This window comes from Eschrichtius robustus, chromosome 18, assembly GCF_028021215.1.
Source record: "Eschrichtius robustus isolate mEscRob2 chromosome 18, mEscRob2.pri, whole genome shotgun sequence".
Classification (NCBI taxonomy): domain Eukaryota; kingdom Metazoa; phylum Chordata; class Mammalia; order Artiodactyla; family Eschrichtiidae; genus Eschrichtius; species Eschrichtius robustus.
Window position 1 is genome coordinate 79,393,704 of NC_090841.1, and position 26,228 is coordinate 79,419,931.

The following is a 26,228-nucleotide window of genomic DNA, read 5'->3' on the forward strand; positions in this document are numbered from 1 at the left end:
ACTGCCACCCAACTGTCCCCAACTGTATACAACAACATCATATTAAGCAGCATGAGCCCTGAAGACATCCAGGCAGGTCCTAGAAGGAAGAATCTCCTCGACGGGCAGTAAACGTCGATATAAACACCGCAGTCTCAGAGTCAAGTGCCCTGCGGCCGCTGTGCTCAGGGGTGGCCGTGCCGTAGGGCAACCACCTGTTCACGGGGGAACAGGTGTGACAGAAGGTCGTGCTGGTTTTAAACAACCAGCCACACATGGCATTTGTGCTCCAGTCCCTTTCAGTAATGGCCTTCTCCCTCTCCCTAATTGCTTGTTCCTTGAAAGAAAGAGCACGAGAAAAGCACTGACCCAATGGAGGCCCAGGTAAAAGGGGCCCAATGTCTTAAGCAGTTTCAATGGTAATAAATGTTGCAAACTTCTAAATAAAAAGCTCATTTGAGAATTTAATTATTCCAATTCCTTTGATACTTGGGTATGTTTGTGCCTCTGTTTCAGTCCCAGCTCTGAACCTAGCGATACACCCTTACCTGGCAGGCCAGGTTGTCCCTGTGGGCCCCGGTCTCCTTTGCGCCCCTCCACCGCGTGGCCCGGAGTGCCTGGCAATCCCGGCTGTCCCTGTGGCCCGGGAGGACCCATGAATCCTTGTTCTCCTTTGGATCCAGGAATTCCTGGGCTCCCAGCTAAGCCTGGGAAACCCACGTCGCCCTTTGAACCTAAACAGTAAAGACAGTTTGAGATCACGGTGAAATGCAGGGAAGAAGAGGAACCCAGTGCACCAAAGAGGAGGGAGGGGCTTCCAGAAGGACCCAGGAGGACACTGGAACTGGTGCCCTTCTCTCTCCTTTTTATTAAATAACGTGCCAGACTCCCACCATGGCCCACCTGAAGAAGAGAAAGCTTAGGGTACAAAGAAACTGCGACCATTCTTTACACTTTTTAAAGGAGGTGTTCTATGGCAAAGGCATTTGAATATATGTGTAGACAAGCCTGCAAGGTATGGCATTGCTGAAATTAAGGGCTTGTTCTACCAACAGGTGAATGAATAAACAAACTGTGTTACAGCTACACCATGGAACACGACCCAGCAAGAAAAAGGAATATACTATTGACACAACAAACAGCACAGGTGACTCAAATTCATTATGCTGAGCGAATGAAGTCAGGCGAAAACGTACATGCTGTAGGATTCCATGAATGTAAAATTCTAGAAAATACAAGCTAATCTACAGTGCCAGAAAGCAGACCAATGGTTGCTTGGGGTGCAGGTCGGGTTGGGTACAGAAAGGAGCAGGGGGGCGGTGACAAGGCAGCCCAGGAAACTTTTGGGGTGACAATGCATTCACTGCCTTGAATGTGCTGATATTTTCACGGGTGTGTACATATATCAAGATTTATCAAATTGTACACTTTAAATATATGCAATTTATTAGACGTCAGTGATACCTCAATAAAGCTGTTTTAAAAAAATGTTTTTAAGTGAGAGCTTGTAGAAAACAAAACTGCATGTTTAGTTTTAAACATATTACCCCAAACTTGCCAACAAAATGACAAAATTCTAGGATTGTTTCAAGGTTATTAAGAAAAAATAAGAAGGAAAGGAAACAGGGTCACCACCTAGAAGGATCGTTGGGCCCTCCTTGGGATTTACTGCCGCTTCCCCACCCACCCCCCCCACTTCACAAGGCTATGAATCCAAAACACAGCACGCCACACAGTGGTTTGCCATGAGCCCGTACAAAGTGTCAATTCGACTGTCCCAGACCCATAATCTATCATCGATGTCCACGTGCTTCCTTGTATCTGCTTGCCCTGCTCTGCCGGTGCCACGTGTATCAGCAGTTAGTTGAAAAGGAAGAACATATTTAGCAAATGTGTTACCTTTCTCTCCTTTGGCCCCTGGAAACCCTGGGAATCCTCTTCCGGGTAGACCTACAAGATAAAGGTAAGAAGTCACGTTTATCTCTCCTAAAACAGCCGAGCTGCAGGAACAGCACAAAGCAATATCCACTCTTTGCACCAATACCATATACTATTTGTGAAACACAGAGAAATTAGTCCGTTGCACTTTGCAAGTAAAATTATATTACTACAGTTGTTCTAAGATACCCTTGACTGGATATGTATATAATTTAGTACATTTTCCCAAGTACCTTTGAGCCCAGAACCATAACAGCATTTAGTAGAAATGATCTGTACAGACGGGTACTTATTTCCCATTACTGTCTGGAGACTCACAAATTGGCTTTTCTCAGATGACTATCCAACTAACAGCTATTCTCAAAGGCAGTGCACAGAGCCAGTGATATTTGGGGCAGCAGACACCAGGGAGCCCACAAATGTGAGTAAAGTGTGTAAGGGAAGATTCAAACGGGGGGAAGTAGGTGTGGAGGCATTTCTTATGAATTATTTTTATAGGAAAATGAATGTACATAATCTAAACATAAGGCTCATAGAATGAAAGAAATGAACCTTAGAAAGAGACCAACACTAACAGCCATGGATCCCCCTGCATGCTCCTCCCAAGCACTATTTCCCTCCCTCCATCCCCCTGACTGAGGGCAACCTGTTTCAAATTGTTTGTGTGTCACCGTCTTGCTATATACGAATATTATTACGTATGTGATTGTCATCATTGGAGCTTGCTGCTCACACTTTTGCCCAAGTTGCTGTGTCCCCATCAGTAACAGGAGCAGATTCTGGAGACTGCGAATATTCCCAGGACCATTCCTCTAATGGGGGAAAGGCCAGGCAGAGAAGGCAGTGGTCTGGGCTTTCTACTGTGTCTCCTTCACTCACCAGTGAGAGCTCAGGCCATTTCAAGGGTAGATGCCCATAAGTATTTGTGGAATAAATGAACATCCTCTTTCCCCTTTTCTCATCCAATCCTGCCCCACTTGCCCACATCGTTGCTTAAATAGCTGTAAGGATGTAACTTACACCCAGCTTACACCCAGCTCCGGTCACTTAGCATGGAATATTAAGTCTCCGGGAGACGTTTACTCCAGAGCAGAGTCTCATTCTGAAAGGGAAATGGGAGCCCAACATACCTGGTTCACCCTTATCTCCTGCCGACCCTGGGAATCCATCACTGCCGGGCTCCCCTTTCTGGCCGGCCGGGCCCGTGGGACCAGGCTTCCCAGGAAGACCTCAAAGAGAAAGGTCAGATCGGTCAGGCATGGAACCTATCACGGCACCCTGATCTGCATGTAAAATGCACCAATCCTGACATTCTTCCAGGGAGCTGTCCCTCCCACACCCTAGCATGCCCAGCTTCCCCGAGGTTACTCCTGACACCCCTTCAGAAGGGACCCTCATGCAGCAGCAACGCCACTGCACAGTGACCCCCTAAAGCTGGTGAGAGTGGAGAGAAAGGACATCCATCTACCATGCCGAACAGGAAAGGTTTCTAGACCCAATTGGAACTAGCTGTAAAACCAGTTCTAGGTCTAACTGGTGGAAAGACCCTAGAAGTCCCCCTAGACTCAGTTTGTTCATCTGGAAATGGAGGTGTGAGCCCAGCTGGTCATCCAGAGGTCACCCAGCCTTGATGCCCCTTGGCCTCTTCTCCACAGGCCCCCACCTGTGTCCTAAAAAGTGGTCTCTACCTGCTTCTCCTTTGATGCCAGGGAAGCCATCCAATCCCGGGAGGCCTTTGTCACCTTTTTCTCCAGGCAACCCAGGGCTTCCTACAGAAAAACCAAAACACCAGAAATCCCATGACTGTGAGTTTCTCTTTGCCATCCTTGAACCCCGAGCTCAGGAGGAGGCCAGCTCACTTACCTGGATAGCCAGCACTCCCTGGTGAGCCTTTGGGGCCCGGAGACCCGGGCATCCCTGGAATCCCACTGCTTCCTTTCTCTCCCTTCTCTCCAGGGCTTCCTGGAAAACCTGCTACCCCTTGGTCTCCCTGTGGGTGGAAATTGGGCCCATTAATGTTATATCTGTCCTTGGACATGTGTCTGGAGGTGCTTTCTGTATACATGTGAGTGCAATGACTATCGCATGGCAGAATTCCACTTCCAGCTTTCTAAGGGGAGAATCAAAGCCCTCTGAAAATGGAGGAAAAACTAGAACCAGAGCAAAAGAGCAGCTGCCTGTTCTGCTTCTCGTGTTCCTTCTCCATTTCTCCCCGTGACAACTTGCTACCCAAGCTCTCAGCACGTCTCGGATCCTCCTTGGGGACACAGGCCATGAATAGAAGGGGGAGGCAGGGAGACTTAAAATCAACTGGAGAAACCGTTCTGTGTTATGATTCATTTACTGTGTGGAGACGCTCAGTAAACGTTCCTCCAAAGCCTTTCTGCGGGGATGGGTGGGAGGGGCTTCCGCGGGGATGCTGTTACCTTTTCCCCGGGCCGTCCTGGAATCCCAATGCCAGGCAGACCCGCCTGCCCTTTCTCTCCTTTTGTTCCCTTTTCTCCAGGTGAGCCAGGGATGCCCTGCAGGCCAGGGAGGCCAGGCACACCTTTTTCTCCAGGTATTCCTAGAAACACACGCAATTGAAACAGAACGTGTGCTTAGCAGGTGCTAATGTTAAAAATAGGAAAGCGCTTCAACTGCCAGCCAAGAATGAGACGGAAGAACACGTATCCCCTCATTTCTCAAGTTGTAAGTGATCCAGGCAGGTGCCGGCCACCCAGACCACATTAGAACCATGCCAGGCAACGTTCCTCCTGTCTTTTAAAGACAATCACGTTACAAAGGGAGAAAAAAATACATTAACCGCTTAGCATGCTTCCTTTCCCAACAGCATTAAACATGGCTTCTATGTCCTTCATTCCGTAGTCAAATCTCATTATCCGAATGAATCAGAGGGGGCAAGAGGCAGGCCATGGAGAGTAAAAGCATACCTGCTTCCAGGATGGACGTGGGCAGTCAAACTAATTTATAAATAGGTGCCAGGGGAAGCAGGCTTATGCCTGACCCTGTAACTGACCCTCTGCGGCTGTTGGCTTGGTTGTCAGGGGCAGCTGTGAGTCGGTTGACAATGTTATTGTAAGGAGAACTTGGATATTAAATTGCAGCCAAGGCCTGGGAGATTACTGCAACAAAGGGAACCCTGGTTGTTTTATTGCAACCAGCATCTGCCTAGCAGAATGAATGACAGGCCCAAGGGATGTGTTGCAAAAAGAATTTAAGAAGCCTGACTGCAGCCGCTGGGTGTCTATATCTCAAGCAAAGTGACAACGCGCCTCGCAGAGACTTGGGAGGAGTGAGGGGGACAGGCTGGCTGCCCTGACTTCCTGCTCCAGGCAAGTGCTAAGAAGCAGTAGCACCTGCCCCATCCGGGGCCTGAGCCTTCCAGCTGCTGCCTCTGCTCTGGTCGCGGTCACCACCGCAAACGCTGATGGCAAAGCCTGGGAGGCCAGCTCAGGACCGGGGCAGAGGAGCCCAGGGGATTCTTCTGAGCTAATGCCAAAGGGTTTTACAGGCATGAGCTTCTTGTGCTGACACAACTGAATGGAGAATTAATCACCTCCTCGATGGATCCAAGTAGACGGATCACTTGGAGGTAACTGAAAGTTCATAGTACACAGCCCGTGTTTTATTTTATTAAACTGTGACAGGTTTTGTTTGTTTGCTTGTTTAAGCAATGGCCAGAAGGTCAACCAAATGCCACCATCCTTAGGCAAGAGACCACACAGAATTGAAGATGTGAGTTTGTGTCAAAGACACATCTCCCTGGATTACATCCTCCGTGAAGTGGGTCTCACCCGCAGACTCGTCCCACAAGCACCACATGTGCAAGCACTGAAAAGAAAACTCCTTTCCTAAACCCCACATACCTGGCAGGCCCATTCCACCAACCGATCCTTTGGGTCCAGGAAGTCCCGGAGCACCTGGGGTCCCACTTATGCCCGGATCACCTTTAGGTCCTAGAATCATAAAGAGAAAAACCCAACAGGTCAACGCCCATGAAAACTGCCAGGTAACCTCTCCCCACACAAGCCCCTGCCGAGCTGGCGACCTTGAACTCCCTTCCATACCTGGCTGCCCAGGTTGTCCTGCCTGACCGTCCTTTCCAGGCACTCCTGGGGTTCCAGGATCTCCCCGGGATCCTTTATCACCAGTTGGGCCGGTTTGTCCTGCACGACACACACACAAAAATAGTGACAACCACGTCTGCTTAAAATAAGACAAACTGTAGAAACACAGGTTGGTCTGACATCACGTGTGAAAAACTGAGTAACTCGTTAGACACCTTCTCCCCCCTCCGAAGGTAAACTGTCCTCCACGTTACCTTTTTCTCCTTGGTCTCCCTTCTGGCCCTTCATGCTGCCCATGTCCACTTTATCCATGGAGCCCGGCTTGCCAGGAAGACCCACATCTCCTTTATCACCCTTGAAGCCAGGGTCTCCCCTGGGTCCCGAGGTGCCCGGGAAGCCGTGGTCCCCTGTAGAAGGAAGAGGAGGCACCGAGTGACACGTGGCCAAGGGCCCCCAAGGCAGTGACAAGTGTGGTGTTCTTTCTGGCCAGTAGAAGCAACTGATAAACAACCTATAAAGAACAAATAGTCTGTCCAAAAATGGCATTAAAGGGCGAGTGTCCGAGTTACCCAGAAGAATGTGACAGCAGGGAAATGAACAATAAAGCCATTTTCTAGAATTCATTATTTGCTAATAATTCCAACATATGAGACTTCACTTATTAGTTTAAATAATTTATATTTTCTCTCCTTCTTAAATACCTTCACGACGCCTGTTCACAGTGGTCCCTCAATTCTATACGAAAGAACAGAATTTTCCTGTTCAAATAAACAAATGACCATTTTTATGTCTCACATTTAAAGTCAATTTCTTTTTTAAAAACAGTATTTGAACCAACTTCAAACATCAAGATAAGAAATAAAAAGTAAGACTTGTAAACTTCCCCTGTTTGCTAATTTGATTCCAAAGACTCAGTTGCTGTGACTGAATCTTCGAATGACTAAAAATACCACCATTTCTCAAAACAAAACAGAAAAAACAAAAACTCTACTATGCCAACAAGGAAACCCGAAAACCTGTCTTCTCTCTGATTTTTTGGCAGGGCACAGCCCTTAATCCCCACGATGCATGAGCGTCTCCTGGAAGAAGGGGTCTTCCGGACCCTTGCTTGATCTTCTTTCCCAGGCCTCTTGAAATGAACTATGATCTACGACTCTTGGAGAATTTCCCACAAGGCATCGGGACACAGACATGAGATGGGCTTTTCCGGAGTCACGGCTCCCTACCTTTTTCACCCGGCAATCCTGGCACACCCGCTGGTCCTGGCGAGCCGGGCTGCCCGGGGGTCCCCATGACGCCCATCTCTCCCTTGGAACCTGTGGCCGGATGGAAGGACCGTGAACGCTGATGGCAGATGCCAAGCGAGGGTTGTGAACAAGACCAGGTGAGGCGTCTCCCCAGCATCCACTTGGGTGGAGTTCACAGGTCATTTACCTGGGAACCCGGGCTGTCCAGGTGTGCCCTGCTGTCCAGGGAGACCAGGCAGCCCCGACTGTCCCGTCAGGCCAGGGAGCCCCTGCAGCCCTTTGTCTCCTTTGGGGCCCGGCATGTCCAGGCCTGGGAATCCGGGGAAGCCCTTCTCTCCTTTCACTCCAGGGGGGCCTGAGGTGGGGAAGAGAAGGGGGGCGTCAGCAGGATCAACAGGGTGTCCTGCAGCGTCCTGTACCCTGTTTAACCGTTACTTTCTGCAGAAGGTGTGTAGCCGTGCCCACGTCGGGGGTAGAGGGGAACGGCTTCCAGCTTCTCAGATAGTGCTGTTTGGGGCCATCGGTGGGCAAATAACATCCCAAGATGTTATTGCCTGCCGTGAGCCGTCAGCAATTCCCACCCGGGCCCCTCCGCAGTATTCAGACCTAAGCCCAGCTTCTCCACGGTGTCTCTCCCTGACTGTCCTGCCCTGGTCCACCCCCGCCCCCCCGTCTCACTTCTAGAATGATTATTAAAGGCAAAGGTAGCTTCCAGACAGGAACTCATTTTGTTTAAGTTACCTACAACTTACTAAACCTCCTATGGAAAGATAAGATAGAGATACCGATCCTTCTAAATTAAATATAAAAGGTAAAGAATATACAATATAGAGGGGAGGTGTCTTTGGCATCTAAACCAATTTCAGAGGGAGGTAAAGAAAGGTGTCTGTGACCTTACGTGTAAGCAAACAACCAAACCTATAGCCACAGAATAGAACTGACTTTTCCCCCTTTTAGTCACAGATTATGAGTTAGGGAAGGGAACATTCTGGAAGAACGTGGTATCACCTGATGACCCTGGGGGTCCCTGTCCTCCAGGGGGTCCCATAGCTCCAGGAGGGCCTATTCCGGGGACTCCAGAAGCTCCTTTGGGACCTTGCAATCCAGGAGGTCCCGGGTCACCTGGATGGGGAAGAAATCATGAATGCACCACATGGGGACACAGTGGTGTGAGCGCCTACCACCCACTCACGCCGCTCGCCAGGAACCCGTCTAGAATTTTCATCGTTCACTCAACAGACATTTACTGGGCCCTAATAGGTGCTCTGCGGAGACACAATAGACAGACCCCGTCCCTACCACAAGCTGGATTTGCCCGTAAGAAGTCACCTCTGATTCCCTGAAGGCCTGCGGGGCCGATGGCGCCGTGCTCTCCGGGAACGCCTGGTCCCCCGATGTTTCCCTTCTCTCCAGGGGTGCCGGGGATGCCAGGGAGTCCTGGCAGACCTTTGAGTCCCGGCAGACCAACTCCAGGCTCGCCCTGGAAACCCCGAAGCACAGAGAAGCCAGTGACCCTCAGAGCCCGCGATTTTACCAGGCCAAGAGCGTACGTGTTAAACGATGCTGCCGGTGCATTTACAAGAACGGTATTTGTCCCACCTTCCAGCTGGCGGAGCTTCTTAACACCTATTGTTGCCTTTCAATCTCACTACAAGCCGAAAGGCAGGTAATTTTTATTATTTTCTTTTCACAAAGGAGGAAAGCCAAGGCTCGCCCGTTTGGACAGCTTGTCCACAGTCAGAGGGGCAGGAGTTCCTTCCGCTGGGTCTCGGCCCCTAGACGCTGCTGCCCTGAGTCTACACAGCGGGAACACACCCAGCGTGGTGTGTGGCCAGCGAATTGGTATTAAGAGGTGGAAAGTTCCAGGACTGGAACAGAACTCCAGTTACTTCATTTTTTTGATGAAACGAAAGCTCTCATGTCAAATTAAACGCTTAAAACCTCTTCATGAATTAAAGGGCTTTGACACACACAGATGATTAAAAATAAAGGCAGTATTTTGAGGGCCTGAAAGAGCATTCAAAGCACCCCAGTTTAAGCACCGATGGGCCGTATGAAGCGGAAGGTGGACGTTATGTCACAGCGCCCCTCTGGCATCCCTGAAGGCGACAACTTCCAGATGAGGACCAGGTGGCGGTAGGCGGGCAGTGGTGGCTTAACCACATGGCCCCGCGGTGAAATCTGCAAACTGGAGGGAACTCAGTCCAAGGGATTTTGAAAAAGCTCAGTATTTGAAATCGTAAACCAAATCCTTAATTCCAGTTCCATTCGGCACTTACTAGCTCGTGAGCCAGTGTTTGAGGCGATCTACATACTGCGGTCACTGACTCACTTTCACACCCAGTGCGGGTCATCAGGGGAGGGCGGGGGTGTGTCACACAAAGGCCACGTGCTCCACGTCAGCCTCACGGGGCAGGGACACCCCCTCGGGTCAGGCGTTCCTCAGGAGGAACCTTCCCCAGCATCACTGAGGCACAGCTGCCAGCGTGCACCCCCGCCCATCCCCAAGGCAAGGGCAAGGGCTGTGTGTCGGCAAAGGTGCATCTCCTGGCCGTGGCCTTTCTCCCAGGTAGGACAGATGCCTTCTGGCAATTTCACTTCCCTTCCTTATGATCAGAACAGGAGAGGATCTAACCAACAGTCGCCTGTACTTGCTGAGCGGAACTGCACGTATCAGCAAGCGGCAGAGGGGTGTTTGGGGGCAAAGAGAACCCTGATGTCACACTAGTCCCGGGGTCCCCAACCAGGGCCCTTTGCCCCACGGTGACACCGGGTAACGTCCGGAGATGTTTCTGGCGGTCAAACTGGGCATGCACGTCGGGGTGCTCCTTTGGCATCTGTGGGTCGGGGCCACGCAGGAGGCTGCTAAAGACCCCACAGCATTCAGGGCAGCCCCACCACGAGGAATTATTGGACCCGAATGGCAGTGTCACTGAGGCTGAGAAAGGCTGCCGTCCACCCTGCTGGGGGCTGTTAGGTCACTCAGGACAGTGGCTCCCAAACAGCTTTCTCCTTCCACTCGTGATAAGACACACGTCGTACCTGAGATCCAGGACACACACAGGCAAGAGCCCACTCACAAAGCAGGAACAAATGATTCTCCCCAAAATAGGCACGACCGCGTGCTACCCCGTGTACTTTGGTACTTTCTATCTGATGCTATTTCATTCAAACACAAAACACGCTGTCCCAACATACCCTGTGAGATTAACAGCCCACAATTTATGCGTCCAGTTAATCACAAGGACGGGGAAACAGCAATGCAGAGAGCGCTCAGTGCCCACCTTTTGGCCAGGCGGACCTGGGTTGCCGGGTAAGCCATTGAAACCTTGGCGACCGGGATTTCCAGGAGGTCCAGTGTCTCCAGGTAAACCGTCAACACCTGTTTGGAAGAGTCAAAAAAAATCATTCATGTAAAACTACCATTCCCTACTTTCTCCACTTCTTTCACGCCTGCTCAGATGAACCTGAACAGATTTGAGGGCGCCAACAAGGAAGATGAGACCATCCTGGTCCAGGGGTAGCCTGGGGGCAGGGAGCATTCGCAGCGCCGGACGCCCCTTCCTCTTTCTCCCTCACACCCGCCCCCTCCCTTCCTTTTCTTCTATGCACTTAGAACTTTCCTCTCCTATCCACTCCCCACAAACGAACCAAACCAAACCAAACCAAGCCAGCATTTGCAGACTGGGAATGGCAATTTAGACTCTGGCAACTCCGAGTGTGGTCCGGAACGTCCCTGTCGCCTGGTTAGAAATCCAGCCCGGATATCCCCACGCAGACCCGCATCTTAACAAGACCCTTCATGATTCCCGGACACGTTCAAGTTTGAGAAGCACCACTTTAGACCACCTGTTCTCCAACTGCACCACGCTCGAGGCACGTAGGGACATTTAGAGACTGGGCCCCGCCTCTGATGGGCTTTCTGACAGCTGCCCACGTGGCTATAAACGGCAGCAAAGTGTGAGAGCCGCTGGGCTAGGCTCTCTCTGTGTGATGGAAGGTTGGGGACACGCAGTGACCTGCAAGTTTGCAGAAACACAAACCTGAATCGCCCGTGGTGTCGGGCTGCTGTTTCGAGGGGCCTGATAGACAGTGCACATAACTCCAGGCAGCTTCGTGCGATGTGGGCAAAGGCTCTCTGATTAAGGAGGCCTTCCTCAGCTAAATTCTACCTGCCGTGATGGCAGTGGTCTGGTTCTCCCATGGAACATGCAGAAGGCCTGAGCACTGCCCCTGTGACGCTGGAGGGTCACTGGGGGGCCTTCTGCCCCGTGAGCCTGGCAGAAGTGGCCATGAGCGCGGTGGGCATCACGCGGCTCCCGGGGAAACAGGCCGCTGTCTCCCGTCCCCGAGCACGAAGGCCTGCAACCTTGAGAGCGGGTGCAATGCAGAGCCCTAGACAAGAAGCCCAGAGGCTGGACAAATCTTTAAACTAAGTTTTGGTGAAACGGCGGTAAAACTGGGGTCGGGATGCCGGCCCAAAGGGAAAGGACATGGCCCTCACTGCTCACAGCCCTTCTGGGCTCTGGACCAAAGTCCCTAATGGCCACTGTGCACATCAGTCTCCCTGAAGGACTAAGAAAGCAGCAAAAAGGGTAAAACGGTCCTCTTTACTTCCTTACAATTTTCAGAAAGAAGTACTGGCTCTGGAACGTCCATGCGTGTGAGGGCCTCTCCCCCAAGAGCAAGGCCCCTCCTCATTTTCACCGCACCATCCCCCTGACCTTCCCCCGCCTTCCAGACCAGCCTGGTCCAGGCCCCGGCGGGCTGTGTGCTCCCTTCACGGATGAGAGAGAGACCCCCTTGAGGGTAGGTTTAGGCAAACGTGGCATCTGCCAGCTCCCTGGGCAGCTTGGGGTCCTTAAGGTCCCAACCCCTTCCCACCAAACCACTCGGCCGGGAGCCCACGTCACTCAACACCTCGGTGACCGGAATCTCCAGCCTGCACACCGCGCAGCTCTTTCGCTAACTCGCACATGGTTGTGTTTACGTCCACCGCCTCTTTTCTCCTAGAATTCACGTGAGGATGAGCGGAGAGACCACAGCCCTTGGTGCTAACCAGCTGGGGACGGGCGCCACCGTCGGGGCCCACGGGGGCAGTGGCCAGAGCAGCGGCCCACCCAAGGCTGCCTTATCCTGCGGGTTTACCTTTGGGGCCGGGAGGCCCTGGAAAGCCAATCCCAGGCTGGCCGACTGAACCCTTCTCTCCAGAGAGACCCGGCCTTCCCGGGGTTCCAGGAAAACCTCGGTCACCTACGGTGAGAAAGACCAATGGTCAGCGTGAGAAAACCGTGAGCACATTTCCCCCACCCCAAGCCTCCAGATGAACGAGTCTCTGAGTACCTTGGGGCCCTTGGTAACCAGGGGACCCCGGAAGTCCTGCGGCTCCAGGGGGACCGGGTAAGGGCATGACTTTTCCTTCTTCACCCTTGGGACCTGGGGAAAAAGAGCAAGGACACAGCATGAGGGCTGCTGCCTCACATCCTTGTCTGCACGCCTCCATCCCTTCCTTCTCCTTTTCTAGAATCTCTCACAGAGAGCTCCTCTTCTCCCAAAATGACCTAGACGTTTGTTTGACACAAGAATTCTTTAAGCGTCCAAAACAAGAGTCACGAAAAGCTAAAAACTCTACAACAATAAACAGTGAGATGACCCTGAGTATCAATTAATCTGTCCCAAAAAGTCAAAGCCTTTTCACCGTTCTCTCTCAGTTTCTCAGACAGGATTGGTTGTAAGTTGCTCTGATGCCCACATATGGTGGGAAGTTATCTTCACGATGTGCCCCGTGGGTGATATCGTTACCCTAACAGTGAGCTGGACGGCTCTGTGGTATCTCCAGCCCAGAAAAGCCACCTTTTCCATCTCCAAACTGGGAGGTGCAGGCGCAGCCCCGGGTGCCCGTGCCTACGAGATCCACTGGGTGTCAGGATTGAGCTGTTATGAAAGGACCAAAGGGCTCATCTCCACTGAACCTTCACATACCTTAAAGAACTCAGGATCTGAAGGGCCTCCCAGGGACAGCCAACACTCGCTTTAGCTACAGACTGTGGGAAGCACCAGGGCCTGACCCCAACACATCTTTGCTATCAGCTCCAGCCCTGGGAACAGGGCTTTTATGACCATCAGACTAAACACAGCTCTGGCAGATCAAAGAAGTCGGGTTTCTAATCCCAAAGCTGCCTGGGTCTGGATGGCCAAGGAACCCTCCAGAATGTGGACGACTGACCGACAGCACTTTCAGCATTGCCTCTTTCGGGAACCCTCTTCCCATCCCGTCAAGAGGTATCTGTTTGTGCCCCACTGGCTTTTCTGATGGTAGTTTCTGGCCGAGAAAAAAAAAACCTGATTCCTTTTTACACGCTGCAAGTGTTCAGATTCTGGAAGCACAAAGAACACTTGAGATGGCGATTCGGGAATTAGGAGTGTGGGGTTAGTGACCAGAGGCCCCTTTCCGAGGCCCGGGGTGGTTCTCAGTCAAACCCAGCATTTTCCTGCCCCGAAAGGAGTCGTAAGAGAGACGTTCCTGGGTTCCTTGCTAATCAAAGAGCAATCATCAATGGAGTCCTCGCTTAGTGAGTAACCAACGATCACCCAACGATGCCGATAACAGTAACCCATCCAGCAAGGCGCTGTACTTGGACCTCCGTCAAAGGCTGCTGATGTGTCCTGCATTACGAAGCTGACGAACCCTACACTGGGTCTTCATAAGGAAATAACAGTTCCCCGTGGGGACAGGAACTGACGAAACGTGGGCTGGATACATGGCTTGGGACAGAATCGGCAAACGTGTGAGAGCAAGAAGGCCAGACTGTAATCGCTGCTGAGTCTCTCCTGTTGGAAACCTTGTTCTTCCAGCTTCTTAGTTACTAGGCTTCTCCAGGCTTACTGGCCACACACCTTTAACCACCCCAAATCACCTTTCATTCATTTCTACAACTCTTAAGCCATCTTAGTCACAGCACACGTCCTTCTGTCCTCTGTGTCCAGGCCGTTCCTGGCCTCTTCTCCTCCAGGTTTCCTAGGCAATGATGTAAATGTTCCATTTCTTCCCGGAATCATATTCAACTAAGAAGTCACTGACAGCCTACTGTGTGCGGGGCCCGGGGACCCCCTTTCACTTCCGTCCCTGAAGATAATAAGCCCGTCGTGAGGACGCGGTGGAGCGCGTCCGTGGGAAACCCTCACACAGCCCCCTCCCACGTTCTCCACCAAAGCCCGGGCGGTGGGCTCCAGGAGGGTGGGCGGCCTCTGACTTGCTTCCTCTCTGGTCGCTTAGCTCAGCGTGTGGCACACAGAACCACGTGGAAAAACAGTCAACAAACGGCTGGAACTACCCCGAAATTCAACAGCCAAGTCAAAGCAGCTGTGGATCAGTCACTGAGCGTGTGCACCTCAGCGGAGGGGTGAAGAGTAAGTATGTGGCTTGGGATACACAGAAGCCAAAAGGGACCGCTCATCGGCGAGAAACAGAAGACGGGCTCAGGCTGGCGTCACTTCCACATCCACACAGAAGGCTGACCTTCTCTGCTGCATATGGCGTACCTATTTATAAGGAAATCACCTATACCTTCAAGTCCCTGTTATCCAGACCCTCCACGCCACTGGCCCATCTCATAAAGGAAGGAACGAGATACAGAAACGCTAAGGAAAGGTTGCTCAGGTCTCATCCCCCCTCCTGGCAGAACTGAAACCAGACCCACGTCCCCATGTCACTGAGCCCAGGGCTCCTGGCATCTGCGTGTGGCCCTTGAGGTCCTCAGGCCTCACCTGGCAGGCCTGGGGACCCGGGGTTTCCCGGAAAGCCCATCTGTCCTTTGTCACCAATGGGGCCAACAGGGCCAAACCCTGGAGGCCCAGGAGGGCCGACGTCACCACGGCTGCCGGGGAATCCAACTCCTCCCGGGGGGCCACGTTCTCCTTTTAATCCTACTGAACCCTGAAGCGAAAAGAGAAAAAGACGAGTTAGCAGACATACCAGCACTCCGATCTGCGTCGCATTTTTCCACCATCCATGGTAAAAAAGTGCCAGAGTTTAACTAGCTTATGCTACTTATTAACTTCAACCCGTCTGCAAAGGTCACCTTGTAGTTAATAAATGAAACCGGCATTCTCTCCTCTAAGCTGAGCAATCGCCCTCCCAACCCAGACACAAGGAGACGCTCCAAAGAGGAAGGCACTTATATCTGGAATCTTCTTTGAAAGGGTGACTTGAATGCCGCTAACTTTAAAATTCACCTCCCGTCCGACATATGGAGGTCTTTTCAGTTCCCCCAGATCCATCAGAAGACACTGACCCCTTATCACCTAATCGTTCAAGTCAAGGCTATCACACTTAGGTTTACAGACTACAGTTTTCCAGTGAACGTGAGACAAGTTCGTTTACAACAAGGACCCCCGCGGTGAAAACAGGTCGACATGATACCAATTACTCCTTCCTCCATTCTTCGCATATCCATCATCTGTCAAGCGCACCTTCAAAGTCTGGGAATCAACATACCGGGGAGCCTTTGGGGCCGGGCAGACCCGGATGGCCGTCTCTTCCGGGAGAGCCTGCTCTGCCTGGCATCCCGGGCTGGCCTGGGAAACCTGGGTCTCCTTTGTCGCCCTTGAGTCGCATTTCGAAGTAAATCTCGCCAGGCTCGCCCTTGGCTCCTGGCTGGCCCATCAGCCCTGGCACACCTTGCGGTCCCTGCGAGAACAAAGCCTTATGAGGCCACCACCGAAGACGCCCATCCATAGAGCAAACCGGCAACAAGGAAATCAGGACTCCACCTTGAAAAGTGGGGACGGGTTTAGAGCTCCCCGTTCCCTGTGTAGGAGCAAGAAAAAGCCAGCAGCTCTGTGACAAAGCCCTGAGCTGACCTCACTGCTCTGCGGCCCTTAAAGAGCCTCTAGTAATGGAGATGGGGACAGGGCGGGGGAGTGAAGGAGAAGCGCTGGGCCCAGCCCGTAGATCAGTCCTTAGATAGCTTTCTTGTCTCTTACAACTGCTGACATTCCCAAGAACAGGTCAGCTACGGTTGGAAGGGGCTGGATGTTCGATTCCTGGGCCCAGGAACCAGAGATGGAGGCTGAGAACAGCCACGTTTCCTAAGTCTGGTCGGTGCTGAAATCACACAGCTTGCCTCTCACGCGCACAGCCCTAATCCCGGAAGAGATAAGGAGGCCCAGAGCACCCGGAAAGAGGCAAGTCGGGGAAGGGAGCACCAGGGCAGCTCTGCAACTGGGCTTTTGAGCCGTCAGCAGAATAGAATTAACTTTCCCAAGAGACACACACTGGAACACTTCTCAGTTCCTGGAAAGGGGGGTCTTCAAGGAACGCCCACCCCCTGGATGGTTCCTCCGCCAGCTCCCCTTGAGAGTGGGGTTCACCAGGAAGAGGCCCAAGGCTTTAAACAACTGCCTCAGTTACCTGTTCTCTGAGAGAGGGATCTCTTCAACCTCCCCATTCACTTGGCAGAATTTAAACTCTTGCAGAATTCATGTGGTTTGAATTCCTTTTTGTAAACTCCCTTTGAAATGGTTCTTGGACGTAGGTGAACCGCAGTGCGTGCACACACGCGTACACACACACACACACACACACACACATGCACACACACACCCCTCTGTGTGTACCTGTAACATGTACTCCTCAAAGTACTGGACACAGCTGGTCGGAGCTGGCCCTGAGCTGGAAGTGCCCCTTGTGACAGAGGACACTTCACTCCGATCTACTCGGGGAAGGAAGGGGAAAGATACCCAATCTATCGTATTTACTCTAGTCCCACTATCTCCACCAGCCACCCGCCAGAAAGTCTAGCAGAGGACATGGAAAATTCATTATTTGGTTGAAAGCTGCTGTGGTATTTTGTAGCTTTTTCTCTCTAGTTAACATTAGCTCCTGTGCCTCCCTAAGGCCCAGCTAATCTTGGAAGCCCTTCCGGATAGGCCCAGGTGGCCTTCTCCCCTGTTTCCTCCGTGTCCTGTATGGTCCTCTTTGCTCTGTTAGGGACATTTGCTTGCCTTCTGTCTCTCCACTAGCCTTTCAGGGCTGTGAGGGCAGGACCAAGGCTTCCTGTCTTTGTGCCCTTAATGTCTACAAGAGGGAGGTACCGGAGGACGTGTATGTTGAACCAGCAATGTTCACCAATAAAAAGTAAAGGCCAACGTAAGAAATTACAACCAGTGCATATTTTTCTCAAACCGGAAGCACCCCTTATGTTATTTTATGTTGATTATTCACAGCTTAGAAGTATGGTATTTTCTAATACTATGAGCACAGGGTGAGAAAAATACAAGTTTTTATTTTCATACGGATGACCGTGTCAGCCATCGTTCTATTTAAGGGAGAAATCTAGGACTTCTTTGAAAATTGACATTTACAACCCTAGGACATCTCATGTGGATTCTTTGCTAATCCTAAGTGATTCAAGGGTCTTTTGATGCACATCCCTTAGGATAAATGTCGAAGAATCAGACGCTGTCTTGGAAGTTTAGCATTGGCTACATAAATTGGAGAAGATCTGACAACTTGTGCAGTCTGCTTCTAGAAAGTGGTGCCACCATGGGAAAAGCTGGGAGAAGTTCGTTTCAATTAACACAGGTCACTCCCAGTGACCCCAGACCTGCTTGGGGGCTGGGCTTCGTCATCTCAGCCTGGAGCCCGCCTCTTGTGGTCTGTCCTCCTTTCCCCAAATCAAACCCTCAGCTTTCAGAGGACATGTCCCAGAAACGCTACCTAAATCAAATGCAGAATCAGAGCTTTCTTCATTGGAATCTACTTTCCAGTTTGCTCCGCTGGTTGGCGGAGCCTCTTTTAGCCTCCAGCCAAATTCGAAATAAGGGTACCACATTTTTGAGCTAGTTAAACCACGGAGCTATGATATAGCATCTAATAAAAGGAAAATTATTATCTTCTCTTAGGTTATTTACCCACAGAACAATTTTTAGAAGTGTTTTCCCTCTGCACCAAGAAAGATGCTCCCTGGATGGGCAAGGCATGGGGATTCGCATTTTTGTTGGACATTTTCTTTGTTTTTTTCTTTATCGTGACTTCTCCTCAACCATCCTCCTTCCTCTTTTCTCATTTATATTGGATTTGGGGCTGGCGGGGGTGGGGCGGGGGTGGCGGGTGTCTGCACTGGGTTCCAGGCAGAGTGGAGGCAGGAAGTATTCCAGGAAGGCCGAGTAGATAAAGACCGTGCCCAGACTATGTCTGTTGCCTTCAAAGTTGTTCCCACTTTGATCACCACCACAGTCAGCGTTCCCAGCTTTGTGAACTTCCAACTTATTTAGAAATATGTTAAACAAGTGCGACTTCTAACTTAGCTCCCCAGGCACCGGGGAAGTTCTGGAAAGCAGAAGCCCATGACTTAACTTCAAAAGGAGAAAACTATTGCTGGATTCCAGCTGTTTCATTCCTATTTCAACTCACTTTTGCCCCGACCTGCTTTTACAGAACCTTCCAGAAATATCTTCTTAAATTACAAATGTTAAAGACCTACAACCAAAAAAGAATAATGCTAAAGATTTGACTTTCTTTCCATTTACGACAAAAGAAAAGGAAAAAGAAAAAAAGGAATGAAAGAAATTGTAGAAACTGGTTAATGCTTAACAGAACTGAGAAGCACAAAGAAAATACTAGAACAAAGCCCAAAGCCTTAAAAGCTTTAGAAATAGAGCTGATTACATGCACAAAAAAATAACGTCCTTCAATATTTAAGATTATTACTATAATCTGCTATTCAATGGCTTCTTTTAAAACAACGTAGAAAGGTTAAGAAAATGGTGTTCTGTCTAACTGAAAGGTTTCATGTCCTTGTGATCGAGATATTTCATCTATAGATTTGAAAAAGTGTCTTTGCAATAGGTGTTGGTGATAGGAGTTTTCAAATTCTGTACCTGTAAGAAGAAGAAAGGAATCATTCAAATTCCTAGAGGAAAATCAGCCAGTGCTCCTTCACTGCCATAGACACCGTCAGCGCTGAACTTATTCACTGACAAGCTTTAGATTATCTGGTGTGAGACTGGATGATGGTGTAAAAAGACAACTCAACAGTGTGGCTGTTAAGAGGTGACTCTTGGTGGCACCAGAGACCCTGCGGGAAAGTGACCACCAGCGCTCGGTCATGCCTGGAAACAGGTAAGCGGCAACTGAATTCTGACCAGGTGAGAAGAAAGGCAAGTTGGGGTGCAGGTTCTGGATGCAGTGGTCCTACTCATCCTCAGGTCAATCAGTCAGGAGAGACACGGGGAGTAATTCTAACTGCTCGACAAAGTGATCCTTTACCAGCTCCCAAATAAAGCAGGAGTCCACGTGCAAATGCAACGATACGTGCCTTTGCTGGTTTGCTCGGTGGCAACTTCTAATATGTCTAGGAACTCAGACAGGTTTACTTACAGGCAATCCTTCAAGACCATCCCTGCCGGGTAAACCTCTGTCGCCCTTGGCCCCTGGCTGTCCTGGGAAACCTTTCGCAAGAGACAGAGGAAAGATTCAGCACATTGTTGATGAGACACTTTCAAAGAGCTGAAAACATTTTTACCTTTTCACGATTCAAAAGTGCAAAGATCTTCATACTAAGTGGATGATGTTTGAAGCATCTCGAGACAGTAATAACAAAAATGCCCAAGATGGGCTCAGAAGGGGGAAGAGGGACCCCCAAATGCACACGAGTAACACTGATGCGGAATGGCTACAAACCCCCGCCCGCAAGCCCAGGGGCCACTTAAACCAAAGCAGGCAGGTAACCTCCTCTGAGATAAGGAAATTTGCAGAGCTGTGTGAACCATATGCTGCTATCCTTTGACTAGGAAATCTTTCTGACGCTGAATTTGTAAGTCATCTTGATAATTTTCAACAAAACGGACAAATCCTAGAACTGTGGCTTCACATTCTCATCTCGTGCTTTAGTGTTGATGGAGAAAATCAGGTCAGGGAGTAAGATATGCTTCACTGTGAAGGTTCCAACCCATCGAAGCAAATTCTGACCTGGTCCCTTTCACATTTGGGGCCTTACCTATTTCTCCGGGGGGTCCCTGTGGCCCTGGGGGCCCTCGAAGTCCTGTTGAGTCACAGATGAGGCAACTATCTCCTTTTTGACCTAAAAAAGGAGACACGGGGTATTATATAGAACAGGTGAGCAGAATCCCCTGAAGCATAGGGACAGCACAGGAGAGGGAAGAGGAGGCCACCGTTTACCCAACAACTGCTCCAGATGTGTCCATCTGCCAGTGGCCGTGTGTCCCTGACACGGGGCCCACCCTCCGCCCTCTGCACACATCACAGGTAACCACGGGTGCCCTTCTAAGGAATCCCATCCTTCTGCCCTGCCAAGGCACAGGCCCTGCCTCACTAAAAAGTGATCCAGAACTCCGTTTTCCCATCAGCCTGAGATGACTCGACTCTATCATTTTGTCTCTAATTCTAAAACTTCCCATCATCTTTCTCTTTGATTTTGTACTTTTTAGCCAACTGCACATATAACTCCTGGACTTTAAACCTATGTTCCAGGCTGACAAATGACAGATGGGAGTAAGAAGGCACAAAATCCAGGGCAAAGACCTGACCTGACATGGAGGACCCAAGAGGAGAGGGACCCCAGCACATGAAAATGGGAGGAAATGCCTTTCTTTGGAAACTCTAACCTCTTACATCTTGATTTTCAAACTAAGCTAAAAGGCCTTCGAGTGTCTTAGATGTGCGTGTGTCCTGAACCTTAAATGTCAGGTTTCTAGGCACAGATAAGGCCAACAGAGAGCAGAGCACACGTGGAGAAGCTGTCACTCAGGAGTCACAGAGGCTGGGCTGTGTGCCCCTCGTCCCCTCACCCTGACCGGCACCCCAGCCCCAGGCACACCCCACACCAGGCCCCAGTGTCAGGCTCAAGGGCAGAACAGGAGCGCATCAGTGGGAGGGATGCACTGTTAGTTGCCTAGTAACCCAGCCAAGCCGCAGGTGCTATGGGATCCGTGGGTGTCTGTCCTGAGGCTGGAAGTGGACGGCGGGGAGACCTCGCACTGCAGTCTGGGCAGGCTGACGGCTCCACCGCAGGGGCGTGAAGGCACAGGAAGAAAGAGGCTCCTCTTAGGAGCCGGGGGACGGATGAACACACGTCTCAGTACAAAGAACCTTCCGACCATTGGCTCCGTCACAAAATGGAACAGCCCACCTCAGAAAGTGCTAAGCAACTGGTCACTAGGGAGATTCATGAAAAACGAATGACACGCCAGCTGGTGGCACAATCCTCCCCGCTTGAATTCTAAGATCGCTTTCATCTAAGGTTCTGCAACTTACACGGCTGTCAAAATTCTAAGACATTTTCCATGCATTTGAGCTTCAGACTTTTGAAGAGCAAAAACTCATTGCGATCCAAAGCCAGAAAAGGAACCCACAGGGATCAGTTTTGGGGGGCCGCCCTCTCTTTGTTCTACTCTCTGGGTATTAAGAGACATATACTGAATAAACACTGGAACATCCTTTGTTTACTCCACTCTAAGACGGGACTGTTTGTGCAGTGATAATCCATCGTTCTCAAGATTGTGAAGGATTATGATGAGTCCCGCGTTGGCACTGCAGACGACACTTGAAAAGTTTAAGATAAAACTCAGAGCCAAGGGTGGAGGTGGCTGATTCATCAGCGCAGATCTGCTCACGCTGATTACAGAAACCCGGATTGAGGGGTGGTGAGCATTCTGTATACACACTTGTGATCCGGCTTCAAGGAAAGACGTGCATTCTCGGAGAATGCAATCTCTGACTCTGAACCGAAGGATCGCAGGAAGGTATCAATCTGAGAATTTAATCTGCTGACCTCACAGAGGGTAAAGAACAGGGAATCTGACTTCAGGGCCCGTCTCCCCGTTGTCTCCCAGGTGATAACTGCCTCTTCAACGCCCAACAATCTCAGCAGAGCTGTCAGGAGACACGTCTTAGGCATGGACTTTGAGGAGAGCTTCAAATAATGGAAGAAGATACCCATGTCCACCCAAAGCCAGTAAGTATGTAGAAATGTATCACACGCCCAAGCACAATCAACATTTTTTTAAAAAATTAAATCTCTTACCTTTTTCTCCAACTTCGCCTGTCAACCCCGGCTGCCCCGGACTTCCGGGAGGACCCTGGTCACCTGGCGGCCCGGGCTGGCATTCCACAATTCCGTCTGCAATGGATGTTTAACAATTAGAGGATCACTCCCACCAAACAGAAGCTAGGTGTTTTCACCCTCTCTTGATTCAATCTATTACAAAACCAAACTTTATTTAGGTTATTTGGCAATAACCTTTGGCAAGGTTATTTAGGTTTATTAGAAATCCAGCTGTGGTCTGCTTTGAAACAATCCTAGTACGTTAACTTGTAAAACATGACCAGCGCACATAGCATCCATCCCTGCCCTGTCACAAGCTGTCGATGCTAAAATTTCTATTTTACAATTCTAACGCTTATTGCAGCACATTAGCCCTGTCCTGAACCTTATTTCACGTTATCTTGCAAGGTACACACCATCTCCCTTACGTCACAGGTTAAGAAACTGAGGCTCAAAAACTTAAATGATTTGTCCATGTCCTACATCTGTGAAGTCAACACAGAGACCTCAGCAACTTTATGCCTTTTTTTCCTCCCGAGCAAACTTACAGCGAAGTACTCATTATCTTAGAGACACAGACTGCCCGTGGGAAGACAACTCTAATTGTTTGTTCCTATTCAATTCTGAGCATTATTGATGTGAGGAAGCATGAAAATGAACTGCAGTGACGCACACACCATCTGTTGTGGGTTCTAGTAAAAAAAAAAGTATTGTTTTCGAATACACACAGTGATAGAGTTTATATTTCCTTCTCCAGTATCTTTGAAGGAAAGTGACAGAGTGCGTGCTTGAACGTGAGGCTCTGCGGGCACCGGTCACAACCGTAGCCCAGACATTCACGGCTGCAGCTCCTACTCCCCCCCAGCTCACACATCAGCTCCATCGGGATGGACAGAGGGCGAGAAGCATCCCCAGCCTTTTGGGCTTTTCACAAGGGATGCTGGGGCAACGGTGGGTGTGCTCTCCCCAGACACAAAGGCCTAAAAAAGAGCCCAAACTTCTCTGTTTGATGACTTTGTCTAGAGCTCAGAGGAAAAAGTTTCAAGTGTGTTAAGAAATGAAGTCCAGGGGTTTTTTGTTTGCTTGTGGCTGTTTTCCTGGGAGCGTCTCTGAATAAAGCACAGGCGAGGAGGAACCCTGGGGTGGCCGTATCTCTGCCCTGGGTCCTCTGGCTCCGGCCGGCTCCTTGGTGACCCCGTCGGTCTTGAACAGAGTGGAGTCGTTTTTATGCTTCAAAAAGCTTCTCTGAATTCCTTGCCTGGGAAGAACTCATTCCCAGCCCTGCAAGCCGAGGTGGCTGGACCCCCCGATGCTGGAAACACAGGTGCGTGAACGCTGACAGACGTAAAATTATTATTTTTCCAGAACACACCTCCCGCCAGCTTCCTCTCCATCAGAATCCCTACACAGCCCTGGTAGGAAGGCAAGTTACCGTCCTCATCAAAATGAATTTTAAATAATTTTAAGTCTAAAGCAAGAATACAGGGATGTGTCTGAGGGGTTCTGAAGGGCAAGTTCAGGTTCGACGTTTACACGGTCTGCTCAGGGAGGCTCGGCCGTCAAGGGCGGGGAGGGCTGCAGCCACACGGGACCAGAGCCCAGGAGCGGACAGGGCTGAAGGCGGCTCCACGCTCCCTGGTGAATGAGCAATCGAAGGGTCCCAAGGTGGCGATTCGTTAAGATGCAGCCCCTTTAACGTGCGCTGTAAATGTGTGTAAAAATCTCACTGATAAATGATCACTCAGCACGCTGTGAGTGTGAATCACCTAATTTGCACAGACTGGAAAGGGCAACCCAGAAACCTGGAGGGTACCTATCACAACGTAATCAGCCGACACATCCTACACAATTCACAGCAGGGAGAAGTTCAAGTCTTTCCGTGAGACTTGTTCACATTTCAGAACTGGCAAACTACGAATATGAAAAAAAGGTTCTAGATCTCCCCACGGTTGGCTCTCTCGCCAGGGTCTTTGCCGATCACTCTTTTTAAAGTTAGAACCCACGCACGGCCCAGACCTCTGTCTTCCCTTCCCGGCTTCCTTTCCTCCTGTATTTGTCACCTCCTGCTACCACATAATCTACTGATACTTATTTACTTGATTTCTGTCTCAGAATGCATGCCCCAGGAGGACAGGATTGTTTTGTGGGCTTTGTCACAGGTCTTAGGGCAGCGCCTGGCGTATCATAGGCACGCCAATGTTTGCTGAATGAGTAAGTGACCAAGGAATGAATGAATAAGGACCCAAAGGCCCTTCTGACGCCTGCAGCCTTCTCTTGGACACGTAGAGAAAAAGTGACTTTGGATTGCATGCCTCGAAGACTTCGATATTTGATCTTCATTCTCCACGTTTCACATCAGAAGGGGAGGAAGTCCCCGTAAGGTCACAGGGGATCCATCCCTCTGGCCCATGAACAACAGGTCCGAGGAAATTCACGCCGATCCATTCCCAGTGAAGCTTCACATCTGGAATCACTTGTCCCATCCACTCCATATCTGGCCTCCCTACGTAACTTCATCCGTGAGAAGTCCTTTCATGGAGATGGGTCTGCATTCCAGCAAATGAGCCACCCGGCACCTACAGCGTGGAGACCCCCTTCCCACAACCCACAGAGGACCCGTGCCTCAGACGCTCGGCTGAGCACACGCTGGAGGTCTGAGCTTACGCCCACTGGAATGATTAGTTTAAATCCCCTCAAAGTTTCTTTTATTTTGCATTGCGATTACTTTGGAGCCACAGAGCCCCCTTCGCTGAATCAAGAGGTTCCTGTTCCGTGCTCAGCTTTGATGGTTGGCAGACGAGAAAAATCCAGGTAAACTACCGTTCAGATTCGAAGTCACTTACAGACAAAGCAGCCCCTTCTCCGTGTGTGTGTGTGTGTGTGTGTGTGTGTGTGTTGTGTGTGTGTGTCTTAGTACCAGCTTGTGTCTCTAGATGAACAGAATGCGTTCCTTTCCCAGTAAGAACCCTACAACTCAACTGGTTTGCTTTCTAACTTTAGATGCTGGTTAGGTTGGCCCCTATTCCTCTAAACCAGTTTCATTAGTTTATGTTCACGCTTCCTTTCTGCAGTGACTAACTCTGCAAAGACAACTAAGTGAGATACGAACAATTCATAAGTCGCTGGGCACCCAGCCTCTGGCACTACACCTTCCCCAGCCCTGCCCCCCATCTGTCCTGGACAGGACACCACGCGAAATGGGCCCAGAGGGAACTCACTTGTGTGGCCTGGCTGCCCAGGGGGGCCGGGGGGCCCAGGGGGGCCCGGTAGCCCATCCCTTCCACCTGGTCCGGGCAAGGACACGCCTGGCAAGCCCTGGTCACCTTTCTCTCCTCTTTCACCGGGGAAGCCGGGGGCACCAGTCAGCCCTGGTATCGGGAAGCCTGAAACCAGAACAGAACTCATGGACACAGCACAACACCAAGTGCCATGCCGACAGCCACACTGGTTATCGTCACTCTGTTCACGGGAAAATGACCATGGCTGAAAGGGGAACTGCTCTGGACAAGTGAGAAACTGTATTAGCTTCTCACCACGTAAATGCTGTTGGGCAAAGGCTCCCTACAAAGTCACTGCAAGGAAAAGGGGCTCATTGTGTAGACATTAACATCTGTGAATTTCCTTCAGTGCAAATAGTGTCCCCAACAGGTTAGAGAGAGTACTTTCCATTTCTGCTTAGAGAATAAAGAAAGGCGTAAGAAGTGTCCTTAAACAAAGCAGACGTGGTCAGGAGGCAAAGTGGGTGGGAAGTGCGTGGGAAGCAGCTAAAGCGCAGAGTCAGGACAAGGAAGACAGCCCCGGAAAGAGCGCGAAGTCAGGTGGAGATCAGAGCTGAGCACGGGAAGTCGAGTTAAGCCGCTGTGAGTTTGGAGGGGGACAAGATCGTAGGGCCCTCTGACAGCCGAGAAGGGTTTTGACCTAGTGCT

The 26,228-nt window shown here is 50.5% G+C and overlaps 1 protein-coding gene across 1 annotated transcript in view; it reads right to left on the bottom strand.

Moving 5' to 3' along the window:
• Positions 1-26,228, bottom strand: part of COL4A1 (collagen type IV alpha 1 chain) — a 146,638-nt gene that overhangs the window by 14,828 nt on the left and 105,582 nt on the right. The window contains exons 21-42 of the mRNA XM_068526965.1: positions 25,521-25,685; positions 22,282-22,377; positions 20,236-20,319; positions 19,617-19,687; positions 15,732-15,923; positions 15,002-15,170; positions 12,578-12,670; positions 12,383-12,487; positions 10,519-10,616; positions 8,564-8,714; positions 8,243-8,356; positions 7,422-7,589; positions 7,214-7,303; positions 6,242-6,394; positions 5,988-6,086; positions 5,787-5,876; positions 4,344-4,483; positions 3,781-3,907; positions 3,606-3,686; positions 3,048-3,146; positions 1,879-1,929; positions 528-713 (exon numbers count right to left, since the gene is read on the bottom strand). Of these exons, the coding sequence (XP_068383066.1) occupies positions 528-713; positions 1,879-1,929; positions 3,048-3,146; positions 3,606-3,686; positions 3,781-3,907; positions 4,344-4,483; positions 5,787-5,876; positions 5,988-6,086; positions 6,242-6,394; positions 7,214-7,303; positions 7,422-7,589; positions 8,243-8,356; positions 8,564-8,714; positions 10,519-10,616; positions 12,383-12,487; positions 12,578-12,670; positions 15,002-15,170; positions 15,732-15,923; positions 19,617-19,687; positions 20,236-20,319; positions 22,282-22,377; positions 25,521-25,685 (2,622 nt within the window). The remainder of the gene's footprint in view (positions 1-527; positions 714-1,878; positions 1,930-3,047; positions 3,147-3,605; positions 3,687-3,780; positions 3,908-4,343; positions 4,484-5,786; positions 5,877-5,987; positions 6,087-6,241; positions 6,395-7,213; positions 7,304-7,421; positions 7,590-8,242; positions 8,357-8,563; positions 8,715-10,518; positions 10,617-12,382; positions 12,488-12,577; positions 12,671-15,001; positions 15,171-15,731; positions 15,924-19,616; positions 19,688-20,235; positions 20,320-22,281; positions 22,378-25,520; positions 25,686-26,228) is intronic.